The 27,913-nt window shown below is 57.4% G+C and overlaps 1 protein-coding gene across 1 annotated transcript; it reads right to left on the bottom strand.

The window, feature by feature from the left end:
• On the bottom strand, nt 1–27,079 carry KLHL26 (kelch like family member 26). The gene is made up of 3 exons (XM_079116748.1): nt 26,870–27,079; nt 4,867–5,049; nt 1–2,677 (listed from the first exon to the last, which is right to left on the bottom strand). The coding sequence occupies exons 1-3, from the start codon at nt 26,950–26,952 to the stop codon at nt 1,096–1,098; spliced, it is 1,848 nt and encodes a 615-aa protein (XP_078972874.1). The 5' UTR covers nt 26,953–27,079; the 3' UTR covers nt 1–1,095.
• Between the last annotated feature and the right edge of the window lie 834 nt (nt 27,080–27,913).

The raw sequence follows: 27,913 nt of genomic DNA, 5'->3' as shown, positions 1-27,913 counted from the left end.
TCTGTTAGCAGCAAAAGAGACACTTTAAGTTGCCCCTAGAGTACACACCTCACTTAGAAGACAGCAGCACTGCCTTCTAAAAACAAAACAAAAAGAAGACATTTAGAGGTTCAGACATCAAAACAAATGTGGCCAGAGACACCGCGAAGCCCTTGGAGGAGAGGCCCAGCACCCGCCCGACCACCCCAGGGTGGCCTCAGGCTTGGTGGCGTGTTGACCCAAAACCAGGGCTGGGCTGGGCTGAGAGAGGGAGTTAGGGTCGCTCACAGCCCCGTAGGGGCACTGCGAGAGCCTGGGCTGGCATCCCCTCCACCGTGGGAAGGGGCGGCCTGGCGGCCCGGAGCCAAGGTGGCAGATGGGGCATCTTGGCCGGCCCTCTGTGTTCAGGCCCCGGGTGACGCTCAGCGCCAAATGGAGACCGAGCACCCTCAAGGCCGCCTCTGGGAGTCGGCTGTGGTCTCTCCTGCAAGCCGTTGAGCAGAGGCCCTTAGGGTGCAGGGGCCCAGGACAGGTGGGGACGTGGGCAGAGGCCTCCCACAGCCCAGGCTGAGGGGCAAGAAGACAGGCCCTCCTCATCCTTCAGCCCCCATCCGGGGCTCGGCAGCGACCTCTCCCGGCCAAGAGCCCTCCTGTTAGGCAGGCTGCAGGTGCGTGGGTCTCACAGACACACAGGAAACCGGGAGGGAGGTGAGGTGCACGCCGGGGACTTGGAGTTCGGCGTTCATGGGCTCACATCTGAGTGTCTGAAACCACAGGCAGGCAGAGCCAGGTGGGGACAGGGGAGGAGTGAAGCAGAGCCACACAGTGACCGCCACGAGGAGGCCCAGATGCCCCCACAGTGGAACCTGCAGGCTGGGTGAGGGAACCACCTGGGGCACGAGCTCTTGTGGCAACGTGGTGGCCTCTTGGACTGGACCCCCGGGCTGGACCCAGAGCCAGAATCTGCCTCGGGAGGGGGCAGGCGGGCGGCTCCTTGGGCCCAGCAGGCCCCTGCGGCCAGCGTGGGAGGGCACCTGAGGCTCTGCCCAGGTGTGCCGGCCAAGCCCGGCTGGGAGACAACATGCAGCTGGGCCGGGGTCTCAGGAGTCCAGGGAGCTACCTCCGGCCCCCCACCCGGGGCAGCAGGACAGGGGCGCAAGCGATGCCCGCGAAGGACTCGGGGAAGTGCAGGTCTCGCTCCCACTCATCCGTCTCCGTATTGTACACCTGCACGATGCCTGTCACGTTGTTGAGGCGCCAGTTGTAGCCCCCCACGATGTAGATCTTCCTCTCCAGCAGGCAGCAGCCGGCCTCCGACTGGCCGGCCCGCATGGGGGTCACGCTGGTCCACTGGTCCGTCTCGGGCACATAATACTCCACAGCCAGCACGTCGAAGCAGCGATCCACGTGGTCCATGCGGCCGCCCAGGGCATAGATGCGGCCGCCGGCGCCCACCATGGCGTGCAGCACACGGGGCTCGCTCATGGGTGCCTTGAACTCCCACTGGTCGGCCTCGGGATCGTAGCAGTGCAGCGCCTTCTTGTCCTCCACCGAGATGCCATAGCCCCCTGAGATGTAGAGGCGGCCCCCGGAGGAGGCCCCAGCGTGGCCCCAGGTGCGGCGCTTCAGCGAGCAGGCATAGCCCCACTCGTTGCGCCGGGGGCAGTACCTCTCCACCGAGGCCAGGCTTCCTGCGCGGTTGCGGCCACCTGTGGCGTACACCATGCCGCACAGCACGTTGAGCTGGAACTGGATGCGGCTCTCCTGCATGGCCTGCAGGCGCAGCCAGCGGTTCAGGTGGGGGTCATAGCGGTAGCAGGCGTCCACCGCGCCCTCACCACTGCGGTACTGCAGGTGCTGGCCCCCGGCCACATACACAAAGTTGTCCAGCACGGCCACGCACGTGTGGCTGCAGCCCACCTCCATCTCTGTGAGCTCGCGGAAGTGCCGGGCACCCGGCTCGGGCAGCTGGTACACCTTGCTGCTGACCGAGCGGTCACTGTCAGTGTAGGGCGTGCCACCGAAGGTGACCAGCGAGGGCACATCGGAGCGCACGGCGGTGCGTGGCGACTGCATCTCGTGCTGCCGGAAGGGCAGCACCTGATAGTTGAAGGCCTCCAGCAGGTACTGGCGGCAGAGCACGTCCTCCACCATGATGTCCAGCGTCTGCACACTGTCCACCAGCTCCGACGACTGCATGAGCGGGAAGCGAATGTGGCAGAGCACGTGGCTGGCGCGCGGCCGCCGGGCTGGGTCGTGCTGCAGCCAGCGGACGGCGGCCCGGAACAGGTCGATCTCGGAGCAGCTCTGCAGCCGGTTGCTCTGCAGGAAGAAGACCAGGCGCTCCAGCGGCAGGCGCAGGAAGTCTTCCTCCTCAGCTATCTGCAGGAAGTGGCGGAAGGTGAAGGCGTCCACTGACTCCCGGAGCGAGGCCAGGCTGAAGGTGGTGGCCATCTGGCCAATGTTGAGGCAGGTCTCCACGCTCATGGCAGCCTTGAGGAACTCCTCGCACAGCTCCACCACCGGCAGCATCTGCAGGAACACCGCCGCACCCAGCACGTCCTGCACGCAGTCCAAGTCCAGGGTCACCTCGGCGCTGTAGGCAAAGTCGATGATGTGCCGCAGGCCACGGGCAGACACGCCTTTCAGCTCGATGACATCCTGGCTCGCCTCCCTCATGCCGCCCGTGAACATGGCCCTGAGGTGGAAGCACAGGTGTGGAAGGGTGCAGCCAGCAGGACGTGGGCTGGATGCTCGCGAAGAACGAGCAAGAAAAGAAAGGTATCCTCCAGAAACAGGGATCCCGCCCGGCCCCTGCACAGCACCGCCCGAGCCCTTCATGTGGACCGTGGCCCTTGTCAGAGCTGCAGGAGCAGCGGGCACAGGTGGGCCTCGCCCAACATGCCACTTGCTAAAACCCAGCAGACTCAGAGGGGCAGAGGTTCTGGGGTGGCTGCCAAGGAGAAAACCCACCTGAGCTCAGGAGACAAGTCAGGCACCGTGTCCTGCAAAACCCCGTCCCTGCCTGCTCACCATCTGCACAGGCAGCTCCAGCCCCAGCCTGGGCCTGGGTGACCACCACACAAGGGACCCCTGGAATGGGACCACTACTGGGGGCTGAGCAGGGTTCACTGTTGTCTCCAGACAGAGCCCAGGAGAACAGGGAAGCCCCTCCCTGCTCCAAACGCAGTCCAGAGTCCCCAGTCCAATGTGAGACCCCAAGCTTGGGACCCCGGCTCTGTCACCACGCTGCTTGGCTCTGAGAGGTGGAGCCAACGTGAGAGCTAGTAGAGGGACACAGGCCCAGGCAGGAGGGCAATGGGCGAGTCTGGGGCTCACAGCTGCCCCCACCCTAGCACAAAGGCAGAGTGGCCCACCCAAGGCCTGCTTGGGATGTGGCAGGTCCCCACAGGCAGGCTGGCATTTCACACGAGTGCACCTTTCCTGACGGGGCCCAGGGTAGGGGGGACTCTGCTTGTCTCTGTGCCCATGAGATGCCTGTGCCCTGGTGGCACCCCTGTGTGGGTCAGCGTGGGGCCATAGCAGGACAGCTGTGAGGGTGCCCCCAGTTAACCGCAGCCCAGTGAGCTGCCCAACACCCAAGGGTTCCAGGAGCTGTGTGCTGCCAGCTCCCGCCCCTGCCCTGCCTGTCGCCTGGAGTCTCCGCCAGCCCTGGGGCATCGTGATGAAGACTGAGGCTGTCGCAGGCGACGGGAGGGAGTTTTGCCTTTTAAGGCCTTTCGGCTGCAGTGCCAGCGCGGGGGAGCCTTTAAAGGGCATTACTGGCTGGGCTGGCCCACCCGTCCCCAAATCCAGAATAAAAATAGAAACGGCGCCCCAGTTGGCGTGGCTGCAATGGCTCCCCACAATGGCCTTGCTGAGCCCATGGGGCGGGCAGCGGGACCACCAGGAGTGTGGTCCAAGGCACACCTGGGCAGAAAGGGACCCGGGACCTGCTCGCGGGGCAGCCCGGCTCTCCTGAAGGTGGGGTCACAGCCTGGCTGCTAGGAGGCTCACTGGCTTCTCCTCAAGGGAAGGAGGGAGACCACCTCTAGCCCCATGACAGTCCCCAGTTGGGAAAGGGAACTTCCCTGCCCTTGCACTCCAAGGGGCCCTCACTTCTGGCCAGCCACATGCCCACCAAGGCTTTGGCCACTGCCTAGAGGAAGTGCCCACCATGCAGGCACAGAGGCGCCCCACACATGGTGTCAGCAAGACATGAGGGTTGCTGGTGTCCCTCCAGTCCCTGCTGTGCTGCATTAGGTGTCTGAGTGTGGGTGTCATGGAGCCAGGGACGTGGACCCGTTTCATGCCTGCTAGATCCCCAAGGCCTGGACCAGCACCTAGCATACAGCAGTTGTCAAGTAAAGACTTAGAATGACAGCTTGGCGAAGCTGGGCCTGGTGGAGCATGCCTGTCACCCCAGCGGCTCAGGAGGCGGAGGCAGGAGGATCACGAGTTCAAAGCCAGCCTCAGCAACTTAGTGAACCCTGAAGCAACTTAGCAAGACCCTGCCTCTACATACATTCTTTTTTTAAAGGGCTGGGGATGTGGCTCAGTGGTTAAGCACCTCGGTGTGTTCAATCCCCCAGACCAAAAAAAAAGAAAAGAAAAGAAAAGAAAGCCTGGTCGAGTCCAGGCAGCCCCAGGGCGGGCAGAGGCTATTAAGCAGGTGCCCACGGGCTACCTCTGCCCTCCCGAGTGTGTTCTGCGGCAAAAGAATGAGAGAGAGCAAAGGAAAAGCGGGCAGGGGCTTCTCTTCAAGTCAGAGAGTGGCCAGCACTTTTCTCCCTCACAGCCATCCCTGGCCAGTACTGAGATGAGCCCCTTCTTAGAAGGTGGCTGCTGTCCCCCGTCCCCCTCCCAGTTCTCAGGGCCCACACTGACCTGAAGTAGTCGCTGCAGGCAGCCAGGACCACCTTGTGCGCGTGGAAGGCCTCTCTGTTGATGGTCAGGACCACATCCAGGAGCTGGCCCTGTGCACGGAGGGTGGCCAGGCCCTGCAGAAGGCTGGTGCTGTGGCTAGGTGCCGAGAAGGTGCACTTGAGGGCCCCATTCTTATCGGCCATGCTGGGGGGAGAACAGAGGTGGGGTGACATGGCTCAGAGGCCCTGAAGTTCTGGTACACACTCTAGCATGGAAGACCCTCGAACACACAAAGCTGACTACGAGGAGCCAGACACGAGCAGCCACACAGTGTGGGAAGCCATGATTCTGCCGACAGGAAGCGTCCAGGACAGGCAAATTCACAGACGGAAAGCAATCGGCAGTGGTCAAGGGTGGACATGGGAAACAAAAGCTCAGCGCGTACAGGGGTCTCCTCTTGGGTGATGGAACATGCTGGAATTAGATGGAGGTGTGGCCACACATGCTGTGAACGAGCTCAATGTCAGGGGACTGTCCACGTTAAGCAAGTCTGGAGCTGGGGTGGGGCTCAGTGGTAAAGTGCCCCAGGGTTCAATCCCCAGCACAGGGAAAAAATCTAAGAACCCCTCCCAGGACCCCGGAATCCCTAGCCCATGCCCTCCCTGTCCCCAGCACTCTGCTCTCTCCCCCAGGCCTCCAGGCCCTCTGGGACTTGCCCTCCCGCTCCTTGGACTGCGCCTGTCCAGAGAGAGCCAGGAATGTGGGCACTGGTCTTCCCGAGGAAGCAGGAGAGGGAAGGCTCGCCAGCCCCAAACGAGACCCGGGAACGGTCGTGAGGCACCCAGCTGGCACTCACGGTGATGGCTGTGCTCTGAGCCCCCGACCCCTCTGGTCTGCCCATGCCACAGCCCTTCAGAGACCCTCAGGAAAGGGTAGACAGGGCTGCAGGGCCGGGGGCCGAGCCTGGCCAGGTGAGGTGCTGCTGGCAGAGCACGAGGCCTGTGTTCCAGCCGTGCCTGCAGGGGCTCAGGGTCCCAGAAGATCGGGCACCCGGAGCCCGCTGCTGTAGTCATCTGGGTGGTAAGCGGTGCTGGGTGCTCGGGGAGAGGGATGAAAAGGGTCCAGGTGGCCGTCAAGACTCCAGCTTGGCCCATAGCCGCCCCTCTGCCAGGTGGAAGGGTGCCCCGCAGCTCCCCCTTCCCCTCCTCCCTCACATCCACTGACCCTGTCTGATGGACATGGATGCTACTGTGAGTCCTTGAAGCTTCGAGGGCCTGGAGAATGGGGACCAGAGCAGTCAGAGCATCCGGGTCAGCTCCGTCATAGCCCCACCTGCCCCACCCGCCCACAATGGCCACGCTCTGGCCCTCACAGCACACCCAGGGGCCTCCTGCCTGCTCCACCCAGCAACCCGCCCCGTACCTTCTCTGCAGCGCAGAGGCCGGGGTCAGGGTAGGAGCTGCAGACCCCGCAGTGCCAGGTTCAGAGGCCAGCACAGCACCATGGAGGCTGGAGGGGACTGGGGAAAACATGTTCTCAAACTCGACCTTGTGGATGAATCACCAGGAACTGGATTAAAACGAAGACAGGCTCAATGCGTCTGGGTGGCGCCAGGGATGGTGACATTGCTGCTACACAGACCCGGCTCTATCTGGTGGGGCTGGGGGTGCATGTATACCCCCTTCATCAGCAGCAGCCCCTAGGAAGTTACCCAAACCTGAAGCTGACCCTGTGCTGAGTGTCTGGGGGCCCAAAGGCTGAGAGGCACCTGGTTGTGACCCACTGCTCCAGGAAGCCTGTCCTGGATGCACCATGGTCTTTGTGACCCCAGGTCTGGAGGCCTGGCCAGTGCCACCCCTCCCACTGCACTCCGGGCCTCCTGGGCAGGACCATGTCTCCGCGCCTCCCTAGGGCACCCAGGCCAGAGTCAGGGGACACTGGGCCAAAGAACCCGAGGGCCACACCTCGGGGCTCTCTACCCCAGGGTCCTCACGCCAGCCACGTGTTCATTAGCATTCCTTCAACCAGCAATTCCTAATGGGGCTGCGCAGGACCCGGGGGCAGGGGCAGACATGGTGTAAAAACCCCCCAAGGGCTCCAGGAGTTGCTGTGGGGAGCGCAGGAGGAGGGGAAGATCCCAGGCAGGGGGAGGAAGGGCCAGAGGCGACAGGCGGGGAGACGGGGAGGTGCAGGGTTCCAGGTGCTTCCCACACGCCCACTGAAGGCCTGATGTGCCCGCAGGGTCAAGGCCACGAGCAGGCGTCCTTCCTGCAGCCCAGACCAGTGAGGAGCTGCATCTGTGAGACGCATGGAAGAAACGTGAACGGGATCCCAAAGCTCCTCCACGCTCGGAGCAGGTGAGGAGCGCAGAGCGCATCCCGGCAAGTGGCGTCTGGGGCACACTTCCCAATTCCTGGGTGCCTTCTCAGTTGTCAAACTGAGTACCGATGTCACAGGGTTGCTGTGAAGCTTGGTGGCCCCATTCTCTCCTGGGAAATGAGGGACCACAAATCCCCAGCTTCCCCAGCTTCCCTTCGAGCTGGAGAGGTGGAGGGGCCCAGCAGGGCCTGAATCCAGACGCTGTCCCTACAAACTGCCTGTGTGCCCTCTCCATCCTCGAAAAGGCCAAGCACTTGAGAACCTGGAGCTTGGAACCACCCACAGGGTACTGGCATGTGTGGGGCACTGAATGGGCACCACAGACCTTTCCATGGGCACCTGGCCTCACAGATTCTGTGCACAGGCCTTGCCAGCCTTTGCCATTTTGCTTTCAGTTGGAGGTTTCTCCTTAAAAGTTCAAGATATTAGGGTGGTGTGGGAGGATTTCTTGGACTTCCCCAAAGCCTTTGGGGGCAGCTGTGCATATGCAATTTCCATCAGAAGAAAGATCTCATGCCGGGGTACTTTCATCATGGGGTCGCTCAGTCCTTAGGCACATAGTTACTGCACTCCTCCATATGTAAAGAGCATCAAGAAATCAACACAAAGTAGAAACCTCAATCAAAGATGCATAAAAAATGTTGAGGCTGGGGTCATGGCTCAGTGGTAGTGCTCTTGCCTAGCAAGTAGGCACTGGGTTTGATCCTCAGCACCACATAAAAATAAATGAATAAAATAAAGTTCTACCAACATCTAAAAAAATATTTTTTAAAAAATGCACAAAAACGTCAGCTGACAGCTTGTAGAAAAGGAAGAGCTGGTTAGACTTTGGAGAGCCAAGCACAGTGGGGCACGTCTGTAATCCCAGCAACTCAGAGACTGAGGCAAGAGGATAGCAAGTTTGAGGCCAGTCTCAGCAATTTAGCAAGGCCCTAAGGACTTAGTGAGACTCTGTCTCCAAATAAAACATGAAAAAAAAAAAAAAAGGGGGGGGCTAGGGATGTGGCTCAGTGGTAGAGCACCCCTGGGTTCAATGCCAGCACAAAAAAAAAAAAAAAAAAGAAAGAAAGAAAGAAAGAAAATACAGAAAAGATCTAAGAGCAAGCCTTGCTCACACCTCACCTGGCAGAGGCACAGGGTTATCTGGCAGCAAATGCTCAGTCCACTCTGGTGGGATATGAAGGAGTACAAACCCAAACCCAGGAAGGCGATTTGGCAGACCTAGCAACACTCTAAAGACTCACATCCTTGACCCAGCAATTCAACTTCCGAGACTTATCCCTGGATTCCTGTGAGAAATTTGTTCCAGGACCCTTGTGGGTGCCAAACTCCTAGGATGCTCAATCCCTTATACACAATGACATCGTATGTGCATAGAACTTACACTCATCCTTCTGTAGGCCTTAAGTCATCTCTAGACAACACCTAATGCAATGGAATGCTATATCAATGGTTGTTACAAGGTATTTCATAGGGAATAATGACAAGAAAAAATATCCACACGTTTAGAACAGATGCCTTTTTTTTATTCAGTTATTGTCAACCTGCAGTTGGTTGAATCTGAAGATGCAGAGCCTGAAGATGCAGAGGGCAGGGTAGCTGCACCACATCTGGGGGCAGGAAACGAGAAACAAGCTAAACATCCCGGCAGTATGAAGATTAAAATAACCTCTGGGGCAGGGTGGCCCCCAGCTGGGCAAGGAGGCTGCTTCTGGTGCATAACCAGGGACATCACCCATGGCAGAGGAGGGAGGTGCAAACAACACAGTGGTCGCACTTGTGCTCAAAGCTGTGTGCGCAAGGAACACATCTACAGGACTGAGACACTGGTCACAGTGCGGCCCCTGGGGTAGAGAGGGCACAGCGATGCCGTTTCCCTGCTGCTGCTGCTGCTGCTGCTGCTGCTGCTGCTGTTGCTGCTGCTGCTTCTTCTTTTTTGGTACCAGGGATTGAACTCAGGGGCACTTAACCACTGAGCCACAGTCCCAGTCCTTTTTTATATTTTATTAGAGACAGAGTCTCACTGAGTAGCTCAGGGCCTTGCTAAGTTGCTGAGGCTGGCTTTGAACTCATGATCCTCCTGCCTCAGCCTCCCAAGTCCCTGGGATTACAGGCATGTGCCATGGTGCCCAGCTCCTTCCCTGCCCCTTCTGCTGTTATCTTTATTGAAAAACAAGGAACTAGAGAAGGGGCCAGGAGCTCCCCTCGGCATAGGATATCTGGGGTCCCCAATAAGTAGGAGGGCTGCCTAGGACACAGAAGGCAGGGGCAGCATGTGTGGCCTGCAGGGTGTCAGGGGCCAGGCCAGGGTCTCTGCAGCCAGCAGCCTGAGCCACATCTGATTAACTGGGAACTCAGGGGTCACCCAACCAACAGGGATTCAGTTACAAAGTAAAAGAGCAAATGATAGACCTGCCCCTTGGGGCTGTACGAGGATGAGACGCCCAAATTCAGAGACCTGTGGCTTGCTGTGACCATGTTGTCACCAGTGCCTGATGGCTGTGCATTAATGTCCTATCCAGGGTTAGGACAACCCTGGTCCAGGAGATGGGGCCAAGCTCGTCTCACTGCTGGCTGTAGGGTGTGGAGCCCAAGGTGCACCAAAGAGGGGAGAAAGCAGCTTCATTCCCTCCTGTCCTCCTCAATGTCCCTGACAATAGGTATCCCACATGGTTGTTTTCTTCCTACTGTCCTTCAGACAAGACAACTGTCCCTGAAGTCCCCGTCATCCCTCCATACACCAGGCTGTGCTGCCACTGGGCTCAGGGAGGTAGGAGGATAGCAGGGGCTGGAGCTCCCTGGCCAGGACAGAGGGGCAAGGCAAGGCCAGGCAGAGGTGGGCCGAAGGAAGAGGGAGGGCTGGGGCCCAGGGTCGATGACTACGGTCCTCTCCAGCCGCAACAGGAGGAGGGGAAGGACCCATTACTCAGGCCAGCCCCAGACAGGGGGCGGCCAGCATGGCGGGGCCACAGGCCCCCAGGAAGGCGGCAGCAGCCCTGAACTGGGCCTAGTCTCCAGACGGCCACTCAAGTCACGGTCACCCACACGTGAGTCATCGGAGGCAATGCGTCAGCAGCCTGGTCAGAACGTCTCTGGAGGCTACTCACCACCCGCCCCAGTTGCACCCTCAGCCTGGATCTGGCTTATGAGTGGCTGCACGCCCCCGCCTCAGGCCTGGCCTGGGCCGGGGCCATTCTGACAAATCCCTATCACTGTGTCCCCTAGCACTGTCACTGGGCACCCCCATGCAGGCCCAGGCCTGTGATGGACGTAGGAGCACACCAGGCCTGCCTTGGAGACACCACATGCAGCCTTCGGGGTCTCCCAGCACAGAGACCTGCTGTGCACTGGACCACCTGTCTTAGGTTCCAGAAACTTCCAAGGGTGTCGATGCGCCTGCCCGGGTTCCTTCCCTCTGCCCATCAGTCCTTCCTTCTTAGAGCCCTTGAATCCTCACCTTAGGGGCTGTTCTTAGGACACCAAGGAGGCCAGGCAGCCTCGCAGGAAGTCATGAAAGCGCAGAGCCACACTAGCTCCGGGAGGGCGCCCTGGACACCAGAGCCTGGTGGGGAGATCAGGAGCAGGGGAGGGTGGGGCTGCTGGTGCAAGCCAGCAGGGGAAGGGGCCGAGCACCTGCCAGAGTGGGCGCCCCTGCCACCCCTGCCCTGCGCTGGCCTGGTCCCTATGCTCGGCCTCCCAACCCCATAGGAGATCCAAAGACCCAGAACCATTCTTTTCATTGGAATGTCCTCCCCCAACGCCCCGCCAAAAAAAAAAAAGTCAAGAACAAGAAAGAATTTCATGGAAACATTTCTTTGGGGTTTTGTAAAGTCCTTTCCCACCCCCACACAGAGCGGGAGGCTCGGGCCTTGCCCTCCACAGGCCGCTGACGCGTGGAGCCCCTCGCTTCCCCTCGGAGCCGAGAGCACTTCCACTTTCAAAGCCAATTTTGGTTTTATTGTCCATGTGGCTCGGTGGAGCACAGCGGCGCAGCGCAGCTGGTTGGCTCACGCCCCAGCCCAGTGCGACGCCCCACCCCAGGGTGCATGAGGGGGGACGCAGAGCTTCAGAGGACAGCGGGGGATGTCAGTGTGGCTGAGGGGGACTCTGCCCACCCCAGCCTCTGCCCCAGGCAGGCTACTGGGGCACCTCCAAGGCCATCCTCAGAGAGCCAGGTCCAAGACCCAGAGAGAGAGAGATGGTGAGAAACCCAGAGAGAGAGACTGCTGAAGAGAAACAGGCCCAGGGAGACATCCACAGAGAAGGGCAGAGGCCTGTGGAGAGGGAGAGACAGAGACCTGGGAGGCAGGAGACGCAGGTGGGGGGATAAGGAGGAGCCTGAGCTCTCCAGCCGCAGGTAAGACCCAGGCCCGCTGCCCACCTCCTGGGCTCACTGTGCCTGCATACGCGCACGCACTGCAGCCACGTTGGAAGCTTCTCTCCCGGCCCCTGCCACCCACCTATACCCTGTGCCAGCCAAGATGAGGGAACTGAGGCCCAGTAGGCACCCAAGGCCACCGCAGCTCCATCCTCCTCACACGCAACCTGCCGACTCCCCCAAGGACCAGGTGACTCCTGGTACCAGCCTCTGAGGGTGAAGGTGCGGAAAGACGGGGTCCAACCCATCCCACAAAGGCAACCACCGCCCCCAGTCACTGTTGCCATGGTTACCACAATATTTCACGGCTCTGGGTACTGTGCTCCCAGCCCACGGCATAAGTCACTGTGTTCTGGCACCTCACTCTGGCCGTCAAGTGCTCGGGCCAGCCAGCGGCCCCACGCGCACGTCAGCGAGCCTTCTCCTGGGACTGCTCCGTGCTCCCCGCCCGCCCCCTCCCCCAGGCAGCAGTGGGCCCCTGTCTGGGGTTGGCCCTCCTGACCAGGCGGCTCCTTCCAAGACGCTTGCAGGCCTCTGGTTTCCTGAGCTCCCTGGGGAGCAGAGGAAAGAGCTGGGCCTCTGGATGAACAAACATGGAGCCCAGGAGCTGAAGAGGTCCCTCCAGCAGCATGTCCCTGCAGGCCAGGACCCCAGACTGCTGACAGAGATGTGAGGGATGGGGACAGAGAGAGAAAAAGGATGAGAAGGAAACCCTAGGCAGAGAGCCGGGGTGTAGCTCAGGGGTAGGGCACTTGCCCAGCAGGCATGAGACCCTGGGTTCCATCTCCAGCTCTGCAAAAAAACATTCTAGCCAGGGACCCACCAGGGAAGCCTGGGGCTGTCTGCACATGGCGTTGGAGCTCTTTATTTCTCCCTCCTGGTTGCTCTGACATGTTCATCTATCATTTAGGCCCGTCTGTAGCCCATGGTGGATCCAGTGTGTCCCAGGAGGCAGGTGTGCTGAGCAGGCCAAGTCCCCTCACTTCCTAGCCCTCAGCCAGCCTCCCTTCCTCCAAGAGCCCAAGGCTGGAGGCAGATAGGCCCACTGTGACTGGCCCTGGGAGCAAAGATGCCCCCTGGCCCACAGGGAGAGTCAGTTTCCTCTTCCTCAGGAATGGCGATCCAGAGCCGATGCCTGCACGGGTTCTCAGCTCCAGCCTGACTCTACCCACGGCAGAGACAGGATGAAAGGAACAAAGCATCTGGGAGCGCCCAGCAGGAGGTAATCAAGCAACCTGCGTGCGCCCAGGGCTGGCACATCCGGACAGTCCCCAAGTAATGCTGTAGAGGGCAAGGGGTGGCCCTCAGCACGCTGGGCATGGGGGAGAGAAGGTCCTGGAACCTATGTTCACCTTAACAGCACCATTACCAGTGCCCGCAAGGAACCCATGGGATGAGAAGGTTCAGGTGTGCAGAAGACTGAGGCCTGCCTCACTGAGGCCAGGGTGAGCCCCCAGGTCTCCCCATCCTGCTTAGGAGAAGAGAGGGTGGGGGAGCCTGGAGGACAGGGGTTCACAAGCTAGGGTCCCAGGAGTGGGTAGGGGGGCTCCAGAGGAGGAAAGAGGCAGAGGGTGGGTACCTACTCCTCAGGGGCATCATGAACCTGGGGATCCCTAGGCTGCCCATGATCTCCTGCCCCCACCCCATCTTCCAATCAACGGCCCTAGGAGTCCAGGACCCCAGAGGCTCTGGCTGCTGCCAACCGACGGGAGGACCTGTGGGCAGTGCCCCACCCCGGCTCCTGACCTGCCAGCTGTGGCCACTTCTCAAGGCAGCACGGGGATTCTGCTATCCAGAAAGAAGTCCCAGAGGGAAGGGGTGCTCAGACCCCGCCTCCCTGGCCAGTGGAAAGCTCTATGCATTCACAGTAACCTCTCATCCTGGCTCAAGGCCAGACTACAATGTTGGGGTGTTCATATCAGAATACCCCCACCAACTAAGTATCTACTCCATGCAGGGCAGTGCAGACCCGGTTCCCAGCTCACCTTATGGCCAGTAGCCTTAAAAGGATGCACTGCTTCCTCCCCATTTCACAGATGGGGAAGCTGAGACACAGAGAGGCATTTGCCTAATACCACAGTGAACAACGGGCAGGACACCAGGCCCAGCCCTGGCACACAGGACTGACCTGCCTCTCCACAGTCCACATGGCTGGGTCCCAAGATTCGTCACTGAGATGCAGATGGGGAGCCCGAGGTTTGGCGAGCTGAGACACCCCCTGGAAGGATGGATGTGAACTGAGCAGCAGAAAGGACAGGATGGCAGCTCCTTAGTGCTGGCCCAGGGCAGGATGCAGATGCCCCTAAGTCCCTAGCCACCCCACAGGAAAGAAGTCCCACTCTGCAGGTCACAGAGGAAGAGACCCGGGCCACTGGTTGTTGGCTGCCCCACCTTCTGGATTTCTTGATCAGCTCATCGCTCCATCTGGCTCATCATCCATCTGTTCCCAACCTCCATCCCCATGGGTGACATGGGAGGCTCTCAAGGATCAGGCAGGGAGGGTTCTGTCTCCTGCCATGTCCTGGTACCTACACCAGGTCCAGCATGTGGTGGGAGCTCAGACATGCTTGCCAATTGGATGAGTGTGTGGAAGGGGACGGGAGCACTGGGTGGCAGGAGGGTGGGTAGGTGGGTGGGTAGGTGGGTGGCTAGAAGAACAAATGAAGAGATGGGTTGGTGAGCTGGTGGATGGTTGGACAGGTAGGTAGAGGGATGTGCAGGAAGATGGACGAGTGGGTGGGTAGCTGAATGGGGGGATGGGGGACGTTAGCACAGACGGATGAATGGATGGATAGATAGGTGGCTATATACAGATGGATGATGAGTAGATTTGTGGGTGGATGGGTGGATAGGTGGTTGGGTGGGTGGCTCCTAGGTGGTAACACTGGGCTGGAGGCTAACTCCTACCTATGCTCACTGCTCATCTCTCTCCAAGAATCCCCTGTCCCAAGTCCTGCCACTGGATATGTCATCCTCTTCCAGAAGCACTCAGCAGGACTCCCTCCGGTTGTCTGGCGGGACCTTTGCTCGTGCTGTTCTGGGTGCCAGTGGAGCCCCTCCTCCCCACACGGTACTCCCTAGTCCACCAGCTCCTCCGTGCTTAGGGCCTGCACCCCACCTCTGAGCCTTCTCTGAAAGTACAGAGCCCGGTCAGGGTTAGCCATGACCTTCGCCCTCACAGTCCACTTGGGTCCCCTCCCAGGCGCAAACCAGCAGGCAGGTCTCAGGCGGAAGCTTCCCGCCTGGTCCCCCACTGATGTGACACGGATCCCAGCAACCACCCATCCCCCACCGCATCCCGCTGTGCTGGGCTGGGAGACGGGCCACCTGAACGAGTACACCCCTTGGCTCCAGAGATGAGGCAAGGAGGTGAGTGACCAAACAGCTCCAAAGAAACCCCGCCCCTGCCGAATCCCAGCAACCAGGGCACAAAGCTGCCTCACTGGGAGCCAGCCTGCCACCTCCCCTGGCAGCACAGGCACTGGGGCCCCAGAAGGGACGGGACTGCCAAAAGGCACATGCTCATCCCCAGTGGAGCTGGCCACATGCAGGATTCCCCTGTGGCTCAGCCTGCTGATGACAACACAAACTTCAGCATCAGAAGGAGCCTGTTTCAAGTAGCTCCATTTTAGGGGTACCCAAATCCCTCCTCTCTTCTCATAAGACCCTGGCCCTCCTACTCTCCACCCTCAGGCATCAGCAGGGGCCATCAGACCCCAGACCTGGGCTGAAAAAGGAGGCATGAGGCCCAGCCTGGTCCACCAGCACCTCCCAGACCCCTGGCCATGGGGACGGGTCCCAGGATGGTGTGTGTAGTCCACCTGAGGCCTTCCTGGAACTTCTGCTATAGTTTCCAGATGGAGATCTGTCGTCCCTCGGAATCATCAGGTTGCTAAGTTGCAAAGTGAGGTCACCTGGGGTTGGGGTCGTGGCTCAGTGGCAGAGGCTTGCCTAGCACATGTGAGGTACTGGGTTCGATACTCAGCACCACATAAAAATTAATAAAGTTAAAAAAAAAAAAGTGAGGTCACCTTCCTACCAGGTAGGCAGTGGCCAGGAAAAGGGAAGACAAGAGCTGAAAGATGGAGGCACAGATTCTGGGGGAATCCTTCCAGCCTTGAACCCCAGTGGATCTAAAACTGGAGCTCTTCCTGAATGTTCTATTAGGTACTGAGGAGTGAACCCACGGGCACTAAATCACTGGGACACATTCTCAGCCCTTTTTATTTTTTATTTTGAGACAGGATCTTGCTAAGTTTTTGAGGCTGGCCTCGAACTTGCGAGTCTCCCGAGTCACTGGGTGACAGGTGTGCGCCACCATGCCAGGCTGACCTTTGAGTTTTTAACTGAAGACAGTGAGTCAATTTTCTGGCTCTTGTGACCAAAGGGAGCCTTCAATGGCAGAAGTTTAGATCTGTCCACGGCATTCCAGACAAGCTTCTGGAAAAACTGCCATGGACTTAACGCCTCTCCAGCTGCTGCCTCTCTCCCCACACTGCGCACAAGCTTCCTATGAGGCCAAGGAGTGAAGAAGCCACGCCGAGGGTGAGTCTGAGGGCAAGTGGGCAGCAGCTGTCCCCAGCCTGAGCCCCGCCTGTGACAAGACAGATGGCTCCACTCTGCTCTCCATGACTCTCCCAGAAAGGTCAGCGAGCTGCCCGCTCCCGACCAAAGCAGAAGTTCAGCAACTCTAAATGCTAACGTGCTACAGGCGTGACTGAGGTCAGAAGAGCAGCGGGGTCCGACGCCATGAGCCTCAGCTGGGAAAACACTGCGCATCATTTGTACAAGTGAGGCATGTGGAGCATTAACGTTTGTGCACCCCCGGTTGCCCCGTCTCACACGACAAAGGTGCACAAACCTGGAAAGAAGAGCAGACCAGGAGAGAAAGACCGTCCCTCCAGGGACTGGGCAGAGTCCTCCAGCCAGAACACATGGTACAACTTGAAATATGGTCCAGGAGACCTTCCATGTGAAAGGTGACTGTGTGATGTGGACAAAAGGGTGCCTGGGGGGCCTCAGTGGGGTTCCACTACATGCCGATTGCCTCGCAGCCCCTTCTCCACCCCTTGTACCCCAACACAGGAAAACTCCCCACTCTGCACTCCAGAAAGGTACCGGAAGATTCCGGGTGATCACATGTCTCTCTGCTCCGCTGCCTTCGGCAGACTGCCTCGAATTCTAACATCCCGTGGAGAACAGAACTCTCCGGATATCCAGCCCAGACTGCTCCCTTCCGATCCCGTCTTTGACCCCTGTGGAATTTCACGGTTGTGGCGTCAGAAAACATCTTCGGCCTCGATCCTCGGGTGACCCCCCTCAAGGCCTTTAAAAAGCCCGAAGGTCCAGCCCTCCAGGCTGAGCGTGTTCAATTCCGGAAGCCCTTGCCCTCGCAGGAAAGGTCTGAGATTCCCCCGAGGTGCCGGTTACTTCCTCCCGGATCACAATATTTGCAGTGTGCGCCGTGGTGGTGCGCACAGAGCGCTCAGGCGCTCTGCTGCTCGGCGAGGGGTCTGAAAACACGCTGGATGCGCACCAAAATCCGCTCCGCGGAGCAGAAAAGCTCGCGAAATGCTGGCTCGGCCGTCGGAGCCGAGTCCTGTGAATTCTGCGCGGCCCTCTCCGGAGGCGCGGGCGGGCGGGGAGCAGGAAGGGGCTGGAGGCGCGGGGTTAACAAGTGTTAAGAGAGCTCGTCCGCACAGCTGCGGCGCGGCTACCAGAGGAGGAGGGCGGGGCTGCGGCAGCGGGGACCCAGCGGGCCGGCCCCCACTTCCCACCTCAGGCAGCTGGACGGGAGGGCGGCTGGGGCTGGCCGCCCTTAACTTTCACACAGCGCTGAGGTTCTGCTCATTAGCTGAAGGAAGTCCATGCAAAATGGCGCGCCGCGCTGGCGACTCTACAGTGGGGTGGATCTACGGACATGGGCTGAAAGTCCCTGTTGCTTTCCCAGACCCTGCCCCGTCGAGAAAGGGAGCAGCAGGAGGGTGACTCTATTGGGCAGAGGCGTGGTGGGCTGTTCCAGAAGCCTCTGGTCGGGCTAGTTGCCCCGGAAAATCCATTACAGACTGTGTAGAAGCCGGGCGAGATCCATGCTCAGATCATTCACCCACGGGGATACTGTGAACTGATTAAGTCCTGCCCTCGAGGAGCACACAACCAAGGGGCACTCAGATCAGAGCTGACACAGAGCAGGGCAGGGGATGCAGGGGGCGGGAAGTGGTGCCAGGGTGGACAGAGTGGCCAAGCCCCAAGGCAACACTTGAGGCGTGCAAATCGCTGGGACAGGACATTCCAGCTGAGTGTGCTTTGGAGACCAGCAGGGCTGCGGCTGCGAATGCTCAGGGGGCCGGGTGGGTCACAGGGAGAAGCAGACTCTGTTCTGCGAGACAGGGAGCCCCTGGCAGGTGTCAGGCAGGGGAGTGACGTGCAGCGATATCTTAGGAGAGTCCTGCCGGCTGGAATGGGAAATCCAGATGAGGAGGAGGAAGAGGGGCTGGGCCCGGGCTGTGACCTGAGGTGAGATCAACAAGATGTACAAGATGGGGCTTTGCCTAGGGTGGTTGCAGCCTTCTCTCAGGAGGAGGAACATCCTAGGGACTAGGACCTGCTGGCTGGAGGACCTGAAGCCCTTAAGGAGTACAGGACCCTGAGCTAGTTTGAACATGGAACAAGAAGAGAGGCACAAGGACTGTTCTGGAACAGAGGTGGACTGTAGGCCCTCTAGGCAGGGTCCTGACCACAGGATGCTCGCAAGCAGCTGCAGCTCAAAGGCCAACATGGGCCTCGACCTTCCACTTGCCTGATGGGTCACCCGCCACTGGCCCTCAACACTGCAGAAACTGGACAGCCCTCCCCGAAGCCCCTGCTGGTCGCACAAGTTCAACCTCTAATGGTCCCAAAGCTTATGCTCGCCTCTCATCGCCCCAGCCTTACCTTGGCCCAGGCTCCCTTGTCTGTCACCAGAGCAATCTTTCCAAAACAGGAATCTGACTGCGGTGTCCCTCGCCAGAACTTTGCACTCGTTCCCCGACCTCGTCAGTCCCATGACCTCCCCTATGTATATTTGGCTCAACCTCATTTGTGAAAAGACTCTGGAACTTTCCAGAGGAGCTGGGAACCTCCAACTCAGACTCAGGATCGCTCGAGAAACTGCCTGGCTTAACTCTTGTGGCCTGTGGGAGCCTGGTGAGGCAAGGCCCCTCTGTCCTGTGGACCCCACACAACTAGCACCCAGCACAACAGCAGGACACGGGAGGCCTCGACACTCATCAGAAGGCAGAAAAGGCTGTCTAATCCCATCCACCAGAGCAGCAAGCCGGGGTGCAGAGGTGCGTGTCCCCTGACATCACATAACAACCTCAGCAAATTCCACCCTTCCTTCCAGACCCCAAGGCCCCCAAGTCACAGAACTGCTTCCATCTGTTTATACCTCCGCCTCTCTCCCTCCTCCTACAGGGCCTTCAACGCCAGATCTAAAGCAATCCTTAAAATCAAGAGCCTGGCCGGGTATGATGGGCATGCCTGGCATCCAGAATCCCAATGGCTTGGGAGGCTGAGGCAGGAGGATCACAAGTTCAAAGCCAGCCTCAGCAACTTAATGAGGCCCTGAGCAACTCAGCAAGACCCTGTTTCTAAAAAAAATATATAAAAAGGCTGGGAATGTGGCTCAGTTCACTCTCCAGTACAAAAAAAAAAATCAAGAGCCTGCGCTGGGGGTGAGTAGTGATGAGGCACCTACCTCCCAGGCAGGAAGTCCCAGATTCCAACCCAGCACCAGGAGAAAGAAAGAGGGAGGGAGGGAGGGAGGGGGAGGGGAGCTAAGAGAAAAGCCAAGGGGCAGGTCACAACTTAAAACTCTGAAACCAACAAAAACCAAAGAGCAAGAGTGACGAAAGGCCTCAGTGTTCAAGTGCCTGGGGGAGATCCAGGGCAACAAAATAGTCACCATGAGGAAAGTGGGAGGACATGCCTCCTAGCTCCCTGGCAATGGCATGATTATGCTGCAGACTAATAAAAACCTCTCCTCCCCAGTAAGTATGGCCGACGACAAGAAGATTGTCCCGGGGGGGGGGGGGGGGTCGCAGCTACTGGGTGGAAGCAGTCCAGCTTTGAGACAATCGTGTGCACAGTTCGGGGAGAGTTGCACAGCGATCTCCCGTCAGCAGCTCTGGGGACCCTGCTGGCAAGCAGGTGAGGAAAGGGTGGCCTCACTCCCTGGGGCTGGCCTGGCTGGGCCGAGCGCCCCCAGCTCTCCCAGCCTCAGCTGCAACCCCCAGGCCCATCAAGACACACTGGGGGAGCTCAGCTCCTGGGCACCGGCCTCACAACACTAGGTTCGCCCTCTTGGTGTTGCTGAGATGGCTCAGACTCCACATGTTCTGCTCTCCTGCTGGCTTTGTCCCTGCCCCTCACAGCCAGAGGAAGGGCACCCCCCATCCTCCCACAGCTCAGGCCAGCTTTCCCTTTGCTCCACCTGACACACAGAGTCAGTCAACAAGCCTGCCAGTACCCCATGCTACCCATGCAGGGACAGCGGGCAGGACGTTGGCAGTGTCACCACTGCAGGGCAATGTCACCAATGCAGCACAAACACAGAACTCCCCCAGTGATCTCCCCCTGCTCGTTTCCTCTCTGTCACCCCACCCAGGGGGCTGGACCCACTTCTCAGATGAGAAATTTGATGCAGCTTCGTGCTGAAAGGAGGAACACACAGCCATCGACTGACATGTCACCTGTGCTGGTAGATCTGCCTAAATTTCCCAAGAGGAACTGAGTCCTGGCTCCAGAGGGGCAAGATTCTGCCTTTTCCTCCCTCAGAGAGGAGGACCAGGCCAAGGGAATGAGACCTTGGAAAGCCAAATGGGCCTGCACATCTTTGCAGGGGTTGAGGGGCGGGGCTCTGTGGAGGCCTTACTGGGGAGCTCACTGGCCATAATCCAGAGAAGATCTGTTGAGAAAGTGTGGCCAGGTAAAGGCCACCAAGCCAGGGTGAACTAATTGTGACAGGCCCACGACCTTGATTTCCCACAGAAAACACCTGCGGTCAGAGCACCTCACCCCAATGTCCCCTCCTCACCCCCCAGAAGCAGTTATGAGCTAGCAACACTGGACCCCATCCAGGCACCTTGAGGGAGGACAGGTCGAGGGACAAGGATGCCAAAGGCCCAGCCACGGAGAGCCTGCAGGGCCAGGCAGAAGGTTCCTAAAGGCCTCTGCCGGCAGGTAGCTCCCAGCCTGGGGAAGCTAACTCGTGGAGGGCTCCTCCTCCCCACCTGCAGCACCCCAGGTGGACCAAACCTCCTCTCCCTCTAAGGAACTGGATCCCATTGAGGGCCCATGGCCTGGGCCTGGAGGAGGCCGGCTGCAGAACAAGTGCCTTTTGTTCCAGTGAGCGGTGGCCAGGCCCCCACCGCCCCTCCGCCAGCCGGGGCTGCCGCACTCCGTCCATCCCCGAGGTTCGGCTCAGTCATTAACGACCATCTCTACTAGGCAACGAGGTTTTGTTGATCCCTCGAGATGGGAAGGAAGGAGAATATGCTTTGCTCTTTCTCTCTCCCCGCCTCGGTTGCAGACGGGAGAAGTTAGAACAAACAAGTTATATAACGCCGGGGGTGGGGGTGGGGGTGGGGAGCGCAGTCCCTCCTGAGCCACCTCCTGAGTTGTGGTACCGCTGGAAGGCCAGGGGAAAGCAGCAGCCGCCCCCATCTCTGGCCAAAAGACAGATCCTTCCATGGGACAAAAAGACTGATGCAGGCACACTGCCTGGCAGACTAGAAAATCGGCGTCACAGATGAGGCCAGCCTCCCCTGCCCTTCACACCCCCAAAAGTCTCCCCCAAAAGACCTGATCCCATAGAGGAGGTTTCTACCTGCCGGGCTTGGACTGTCAAGCCCGGGAGCCGGAAATGTTTCCACGCCCCCATTGGCCAGCCCTCCCTCCCTGCCAGTCAGGCTTCTGGGACACTTAGGATCTCTGTGCCAGCTCCTTTCCAGACACCCAAGACAGCAATGACACCCGCTCCCCCGCAAGGCCCTTACACAAATGAACTCACCAAATAATCTTAGGTGGTGACTGGTAAGATCAAGGATATAAATCATCCATTGGTCCAGCAATTCTTTTTTAAATTTTGTGTTTGTTTCTTGGTGCTAACGATCGAAGCCAAGAGCTCTCGACCACTGAGTGACATCCCCAGTCCATTTTATTTTGAGATGGGATCTCCCTGAGTTGCCCAGGCTGGTCTTAAATGAGTGATCCTCCTGCCTCAGTCTCTCGAGTTGCTGGGGTGACAGGCACATGCCACCATGCCCACTGCCCCAGCAGTTTTGCTCCTAGATATGTATGGTGAAGAACTGGACACAGGCGTTCACACAAACGGACACATGTCACCGCAGTGTGATTCATAACCACCAAGAGGTGGAACCAGCCGAAAGGCCCACGGCCGTGGCTGGGATGTGGTTTGTCCCCACCAAAGCTAATGCTGAGATTTGGTTACCAGTGTGCAGTGTGGGAGGTAGGGCCTTTAGGAAAGATTAATGTCTTTCCCAAAACTGAATTAGTTCTCCTGAGCACGGTTGCTTTTGAGCACCAGGCTCCCTTGGTCCTCTCCTCTTCCACACATGCCCACTTGGCCCGCCTGAGTCAAAGCCACACAAGGCAGAGAAGATGGGGTAGGATGCTCCTCAACCTCCAGAACTGTGAGTTCAACAGACCTCTTTCTTTATATATAGTGCTGAGTGTCCCTTTTGTTCTTTGTGTGTGTTTGTGTGTGTGTGTGTGTGATGCTGGGTATTGTGCATTCCCAACCCTTTTTACTTTTTGAAACAGGGCCTCACTAAGCTGCCTCCTGAGTCACTATCCTCAGGCTTTTTTTTTTTTTTTTTTTTGGGGGGGGGGTATCAGGGATTGAACCCAGGGCTGCTTAACCACTAGATACATCCCCAGCCCTTTTTCTATTTTTTTATTTAGAGACAGAGTCCCGATAAGGGCCTAAGGGTCCTTACTAAATTGCTGAGGCTGGCTTTGAACTCATGATCCTCCTGCCTCAGCCTCCCGAGGCGCTAGGATTACAGGTGTGCGCCACTGTGCCTGGTCAGGTATTCTTTAGCAACAGAAAACCAGTTCAGACATTCATCAGGTGGTGAATGGATGAATAACATGCGGTTCACACACGCTATGGAATATTCTTAGCTATGAAAATGAAGCTTCAACACATGCTAAAACAAGAACATGATGCTGACTGAGAGAAGCCAGAGACAAGAGATCACATATTGTGTGATTCCATTGATATGAAGTGTCCAGAACAGGAAAATTCAGAGAGTCAGAAAGTAAATCAGCGATCACAGAGTTGAGGGAAGGGGATGGGACTGACTGGCAATAGGTATGGAGTTTCATTTTAGAGCAATGAGAACATTTTGGAACTAGATAGAGGTCAAGGTTGCTTAATTGTGTGAATGTACTAAATGCCATTGAATTGTTCACTCAAAATAGGTGTATTTTATGTTATGTAAATTTTACCCCACAAGGTGATGAGAAAATAATGTTCTGTGGCTATTTGAGCTCAGGTGATCAGACAGGTGAGGCGGAGGGACCATAACCTCGGAGTGAAAGGATGAAGAGGGACGAGGAGGCAGGTTGAGGTAGGGAGGCAGGGGGATATACCAGGACCTGGGCCCTTTGGAATAAATTAAGGAACACGATGCTACAAAGGCCTCAACATCTCATTTGGAGCTTTGTTAGAAGATCTTGTACAAAATTCCCTCAAAACCTGCCGCCAGTTGCAGTGGTGTATGCCTATAATTCCAATGACTCGGGAGGCTGAGGCAGGAGGATCACAAGTTCAAGGCCAGCCTTAGCAATTTAGCGAGACCCTAGCAACTTAGTGAGACCCTGTCTCAAAATAGAAAAATAAGAAATAAAAAAATCCTGATCCTCCTTCTGTGGGCACTATCTGTATGCCACCTCAGGGTTTTGTCCTTCTACCCTTTGAGAACCCAAGGGATAAGACACGTCTGTCATTTGCTCCAAGACAAGAGTGATTTTGGTTAGGATGGTAGAAAGGGAACAGACCGGCATTTTTCATTTTTGGGGTGATGAAGACATCTTTTAAGAAAGTGCCTACAAAAAAAAAAAAAAAGGAAGTGCCTCCTTTTAGGCAAAGATATCTTAAATATAACACCAGAAGTATGATTCATAAAAGAAAAACATTGCCAAATGGAATCTTGTCAAAATGATAAGCTTTTACCCTATGAAAGATAAAATATTTAAGAAAACAAAAAAACAAAGCACAGATTTGGAAAAAATTATTCACAAATCATCTATCCAATGAAGGACTAGTATTCAGAATAGACTAAAACCTCTCAAGCCGGGCATGGTAGTGCACAACCATAATCCCAGATAGTTGGGAGGCTGAAGCAGGAGGATCACAAGTTCAGTCAGCCTCAGCAACTTAGTAAAACTCTATCTCAAAATAAAATTTTAAGAAGGGGTAGGGATGTAGCTCAATAGTAGAGGTCTTGCCTAGCATGCACAAGGCCCTGGGATCAGGGGAGTAAAAAAGAATAACTAATAGTAAGAACAGGCCACATCCAGTTCTGGTGAGAATGGGAAGCAACTGGAACTCTGGTGCCCACCTGAGTTAGGGATTGCTGGTTAGGGATGCAAAATGGTGCAGCCAGTTTGGAAAAAAAGTTGGCCGTTTCTTAAGAAGTTAAACATACACCTACCGTGTGACCTAGTCAGTCCACTCTTAGGTATCCACCTAAGAGGATGACAGTGTTATGTTCACACAAAGACATTCACAACAACTTGATTACAATTGTTCAAAATGGAAACAACGCAACAGTCCATCCAAAATTTGATACACTGTCCACCCACACACCACATGGATGGACAATTCATTCAACAGTGGTCAAGAATAACTTCTTACCTAACTTCTGACAGGACAACATTGATGAGTTTCAAACACAGGTTAAGGAAAGAAGGCCACACGTACACTTCTGGAGCCGAGGGTGTCGCTCAGTGGTAGATCATTGCCCAGCATGTGTGAGGTGCTGAGTTAGATCTCCAGCACCATAAAAGATGGCTCGGAGGCAGGAGGATGGACGAATATTCCATTCAAGTGAAATTTCTAAAACAGGTCAAACTATAGAGGGCAAAAGAAGGTCCAGATGTCCCTGGGGTTGGGAGTGGGAGCAGGGTGGACTGCAAACAGCCTTGGAGGGACTCTTTGGGGTGATGGAACTATTCTAAAACACTGAGTTGGGCTAGGGATGTGGCTCCGTGGTAGAGTGCTTGTCTAGCCTGTGTGGTGCCCTGGGTTCCATCCCCAGCACCACAAAAAACCATAATAATAAATAACTGGATCATGGTGACAGATGCACAGTTCAACAAACATTAAAATTCAATTAACTGTTCAGTTAAAATGAGTGAATGGTATGGTATGCAATTAATTATACCTCAATAAAGTTGTTTAGAAACAGCCAGAGTGGGGCACAGTAGCACACCCCTAGAATTCCAGCTACCGGGGAGGCTGAGACAAGAGGATTACAATTTTGAGGTCAGCCTTGACAATTTAACAATATTGTGTTCCCAAAAAAAGAATAAAAAGGGCTGGGGATGTAGCTCAGAGTTCAATTCCCAGGATTTCACACACGCACGCACATGCACAAATAAATAAATAAAAGGCCCTGTCCCAGGTTATCCCACCTCATGGCCCAAGGCAGGAACCTGAGGTTTGTTGTCCCCTTTAGTCTGTTCTTTATTTGCTACCTCATGCCTGGTCATCAAGCCCTTCCCACTCTATTCTCCAAATCTCTCCTCAAATCCTCTAATGTCTCCTTGACCCCTGCTGCAGATCTCCAGTTTTGCCTCAGCCCCTTTCCCACACCATAAGGCTGGTTACTCCTTGGGTCACAGATGTCCCTGACTTCTAGCTACTGACAGACCAGACTCAGTCCCTTGCCTTCCTCTGTCCACTCACTAAAGCCTTAAGGTGCCACTCAGCATCTGTGGGAACAGTCAGAGACTCTGCCTCCTCTGTGCCCTAGATGGACCATTCCATGCCAGCCTCTAAAGCCCAGTCATGCCCCCAGGCCATCAGGTCATCTGCTGGCACCAGCCCAGAGCCCTGCAAGGAGGACAGACTTAACAGCACCCAAGGTGGGACCAGTTTCATCGTTCATCACATTGACTGAAATTTTTGGCTTCTATAAGCTCTCCAGCAAAGAAGAAGCTGAATTTCCTCCTGGGCCAGCCAATGGTGATGTGCTGTCCTTGAGTCATGCTGGCCTTGCCCAATGGGATGAGAGGGAGGTGAAGCTCCCTAAGGCAGGTGTTCCCCTAGACAACACACATCAACACAAAGAAGCATATAAACACCTATAATTTTTGTGCAAATTCTGGGGTTCAAGCAACCCATCTCAAGACTTGGCGACGGAGAAAGGGAGCCTCCTTCTGACCAAAGGGGTGAAATCTGCCCCCTCTAAGGGTGAAATCTGCCCCTTGTTGAGGGTGAGAACCAGCATCTTTAGCCTGCGGGGAGGAGAGATTTGAAACCTATGGAGATGGGAGGAAGGAGGAATTTGCTCTCTTTTTCCTACAGACCCTCCAGGCTCTATAACGATCCTCAAAGCTCCCCAACACCTACCCCAGGATCCCTCAGGATCTCTTGAACCGCTATGTCCCCACAGACCCTTTCCTACCTATCAGGATCTACTGGGAACCCCAGGTTCCCTGTGACTTTCCTCTTCAGGTTTTCCCAGGGCCCTGAGACCTGGGTCAGGCCCTCAGTTTTCACTTGAATCCTCCATTCACAGTCTCCCACAGCCGCATCCTTCCGGGACCCTCAGCAGACACCAGGACACCCTATTTAGCTACCTGGGGTCTTTCAGCACCACCCAGGAAGCTTTGGGCCTCAACCTCCTCCTCGGATCCCCCAAGGCACCCTCAACACCCTCTAGATTGCCTATGGCCCCTGCTTCGGCCCCCTCTGCTTTCCAGACCCCTTGGCATCCCCAGTTCCCCCACAACCCCATTACAGTTGGGGTCAACCCAGGACCCTAGGACCCTGGAGAGCCCAGCCCGCCTTTGGCTGCCCCATCAGAGGCCCTCGGTCCACACAGTACCCGACGACCTCATAAACCCTGCAGTCCCCGTGAAAGACCCTCGGGCCGGGTCAGGCCTCTCTCCAGTCCCTCAGGACCCCCAGGACTCTCTACAGGTCCCAGGCCCCGGGACAGACGCGGGCCCACCCTGCAGGCCGGAACTCACCTGTTCGGGCGCTCCGGGCCAGGGCCTGCGCCGAAGCCGCCACCGCCGCCAGCACCACCGCCACTGCCACCGGACTCCGCCATCTTCCCGCCGCGCGCGTTCGAGTGACGGGAGCCGTGCGCGCCGACCGGGAGACCGAGAAGCGGAGAGCGAAGAGCGGCCGACCGGGGAAGGGGCGGCGCCTAGACGACGGATCGGGGCGGGGCCAAATGAGGGGGCGTGGTCTGAGGGGCGGATCGAAGCGCCTTGCGCTAAGGGGGCGGGGCCTGGAATGGGAGGGGCCTCCTTTCGGAGAGGCGGGGCCAGACCGGGCCGGAGTAAGAGGTGAGGGACTGGGGCAGGGCCAAGCCTGAAGAGGGGGGCGGGTTTGAGCTGGAGGGGCGGGGCGAAGGTTTAGGGCGGGGCTGGGAGGGGCGGAGCCAGGCCCGGTGAGGGGCGGGGCCCAGGACAAAGGGCGGGACCAGGTCTGAAGAGGGTCGGAGTGGAGGTTACCAGCACCGACAGGGACTTATCAGAGGGCCAAAGGCAAAGCTGGGGCGGGTCGAACCAGAGAAGGGCGTGGTCTGGTACTAAGTGGGGCTGGACCTGGGAGGGTCCGCGTCTCAGGGGAGAGGCGGGGCCGAAGAAGGGGGTCAGGATCGAGTTTGAGGAGGGGCGGGCCAAGGCACAGTGACTCCAGGAGAGGATGGGGGTTGGCCCGGCCTGAAGTCCAGGTCTGCGGAAAGGACCCGGCCAGGGCAAGGTGTGAGTGGGCGGAGCCTGGGAGGAGGGTGGGGCGTGGCTGGGGTGGAGCGGGGTGCGGTGAGATTTTGAGGAGCCGAAAGCGGGGAGGGGCCGGGAAGGAGGCTGAGAGTAGGGGCGCGGGAGAGCATGAGCTAAGGCGTGCAGAAACTGGTCCCTAAACTGACAACTCACCTCTCCCCACCACGCACACCCCACTCCCAGTCTTACCCCTTCCGTGGGCCTCCCTCAGATACGTGGAAACTCATTCCCTGCCAGGCCTCAGACTTTCAACACTATTGGGTCCCAACTATTATCTGAAAT

Source organism: Sciurus vulgaris (genome assembly GCF_902686455.1).
Source record: "Sciurus vulgaris genome assembly, chromosome: 16".
NCBI classification, from domain to species: Eukaryota; Metazoa; Chordata; class Mammalia; order Rodentia; family Sciuridae; genus Sciurus; species Sciurus vulgaris.
Note: the sequence above shows the minus strand (reverse complement) of the source record. Positions and strands in the feature narration are given on the sequence as shown.

Excerpts from the sequence above, each read along its gene's own strand:
- KLHL26 (XM_079116748.1), bottom strand. The coding sequence starts at position 26,952 with ATGGCGGAGTCCGGTGGCAGTGGCGGTGGTGCTGGCGGCGGTGGCGGC. Across the intron at positions 5,050-26,869 it reads GGCCCGGAGCGCCCGAACAG|CATGGCCGATAAGAATGGGG; the intron begins GTGAGTTCCGGC and ends TTCTCCCCCCAG. Across the intron at positions 2,678-4,866 it reads GCCTGCAGCGACTACTTCAG|GGCCATGTTCACGGGCGGCA; the intron begins GTCAGTGTGGGC and ends CTTCCACCTCAG.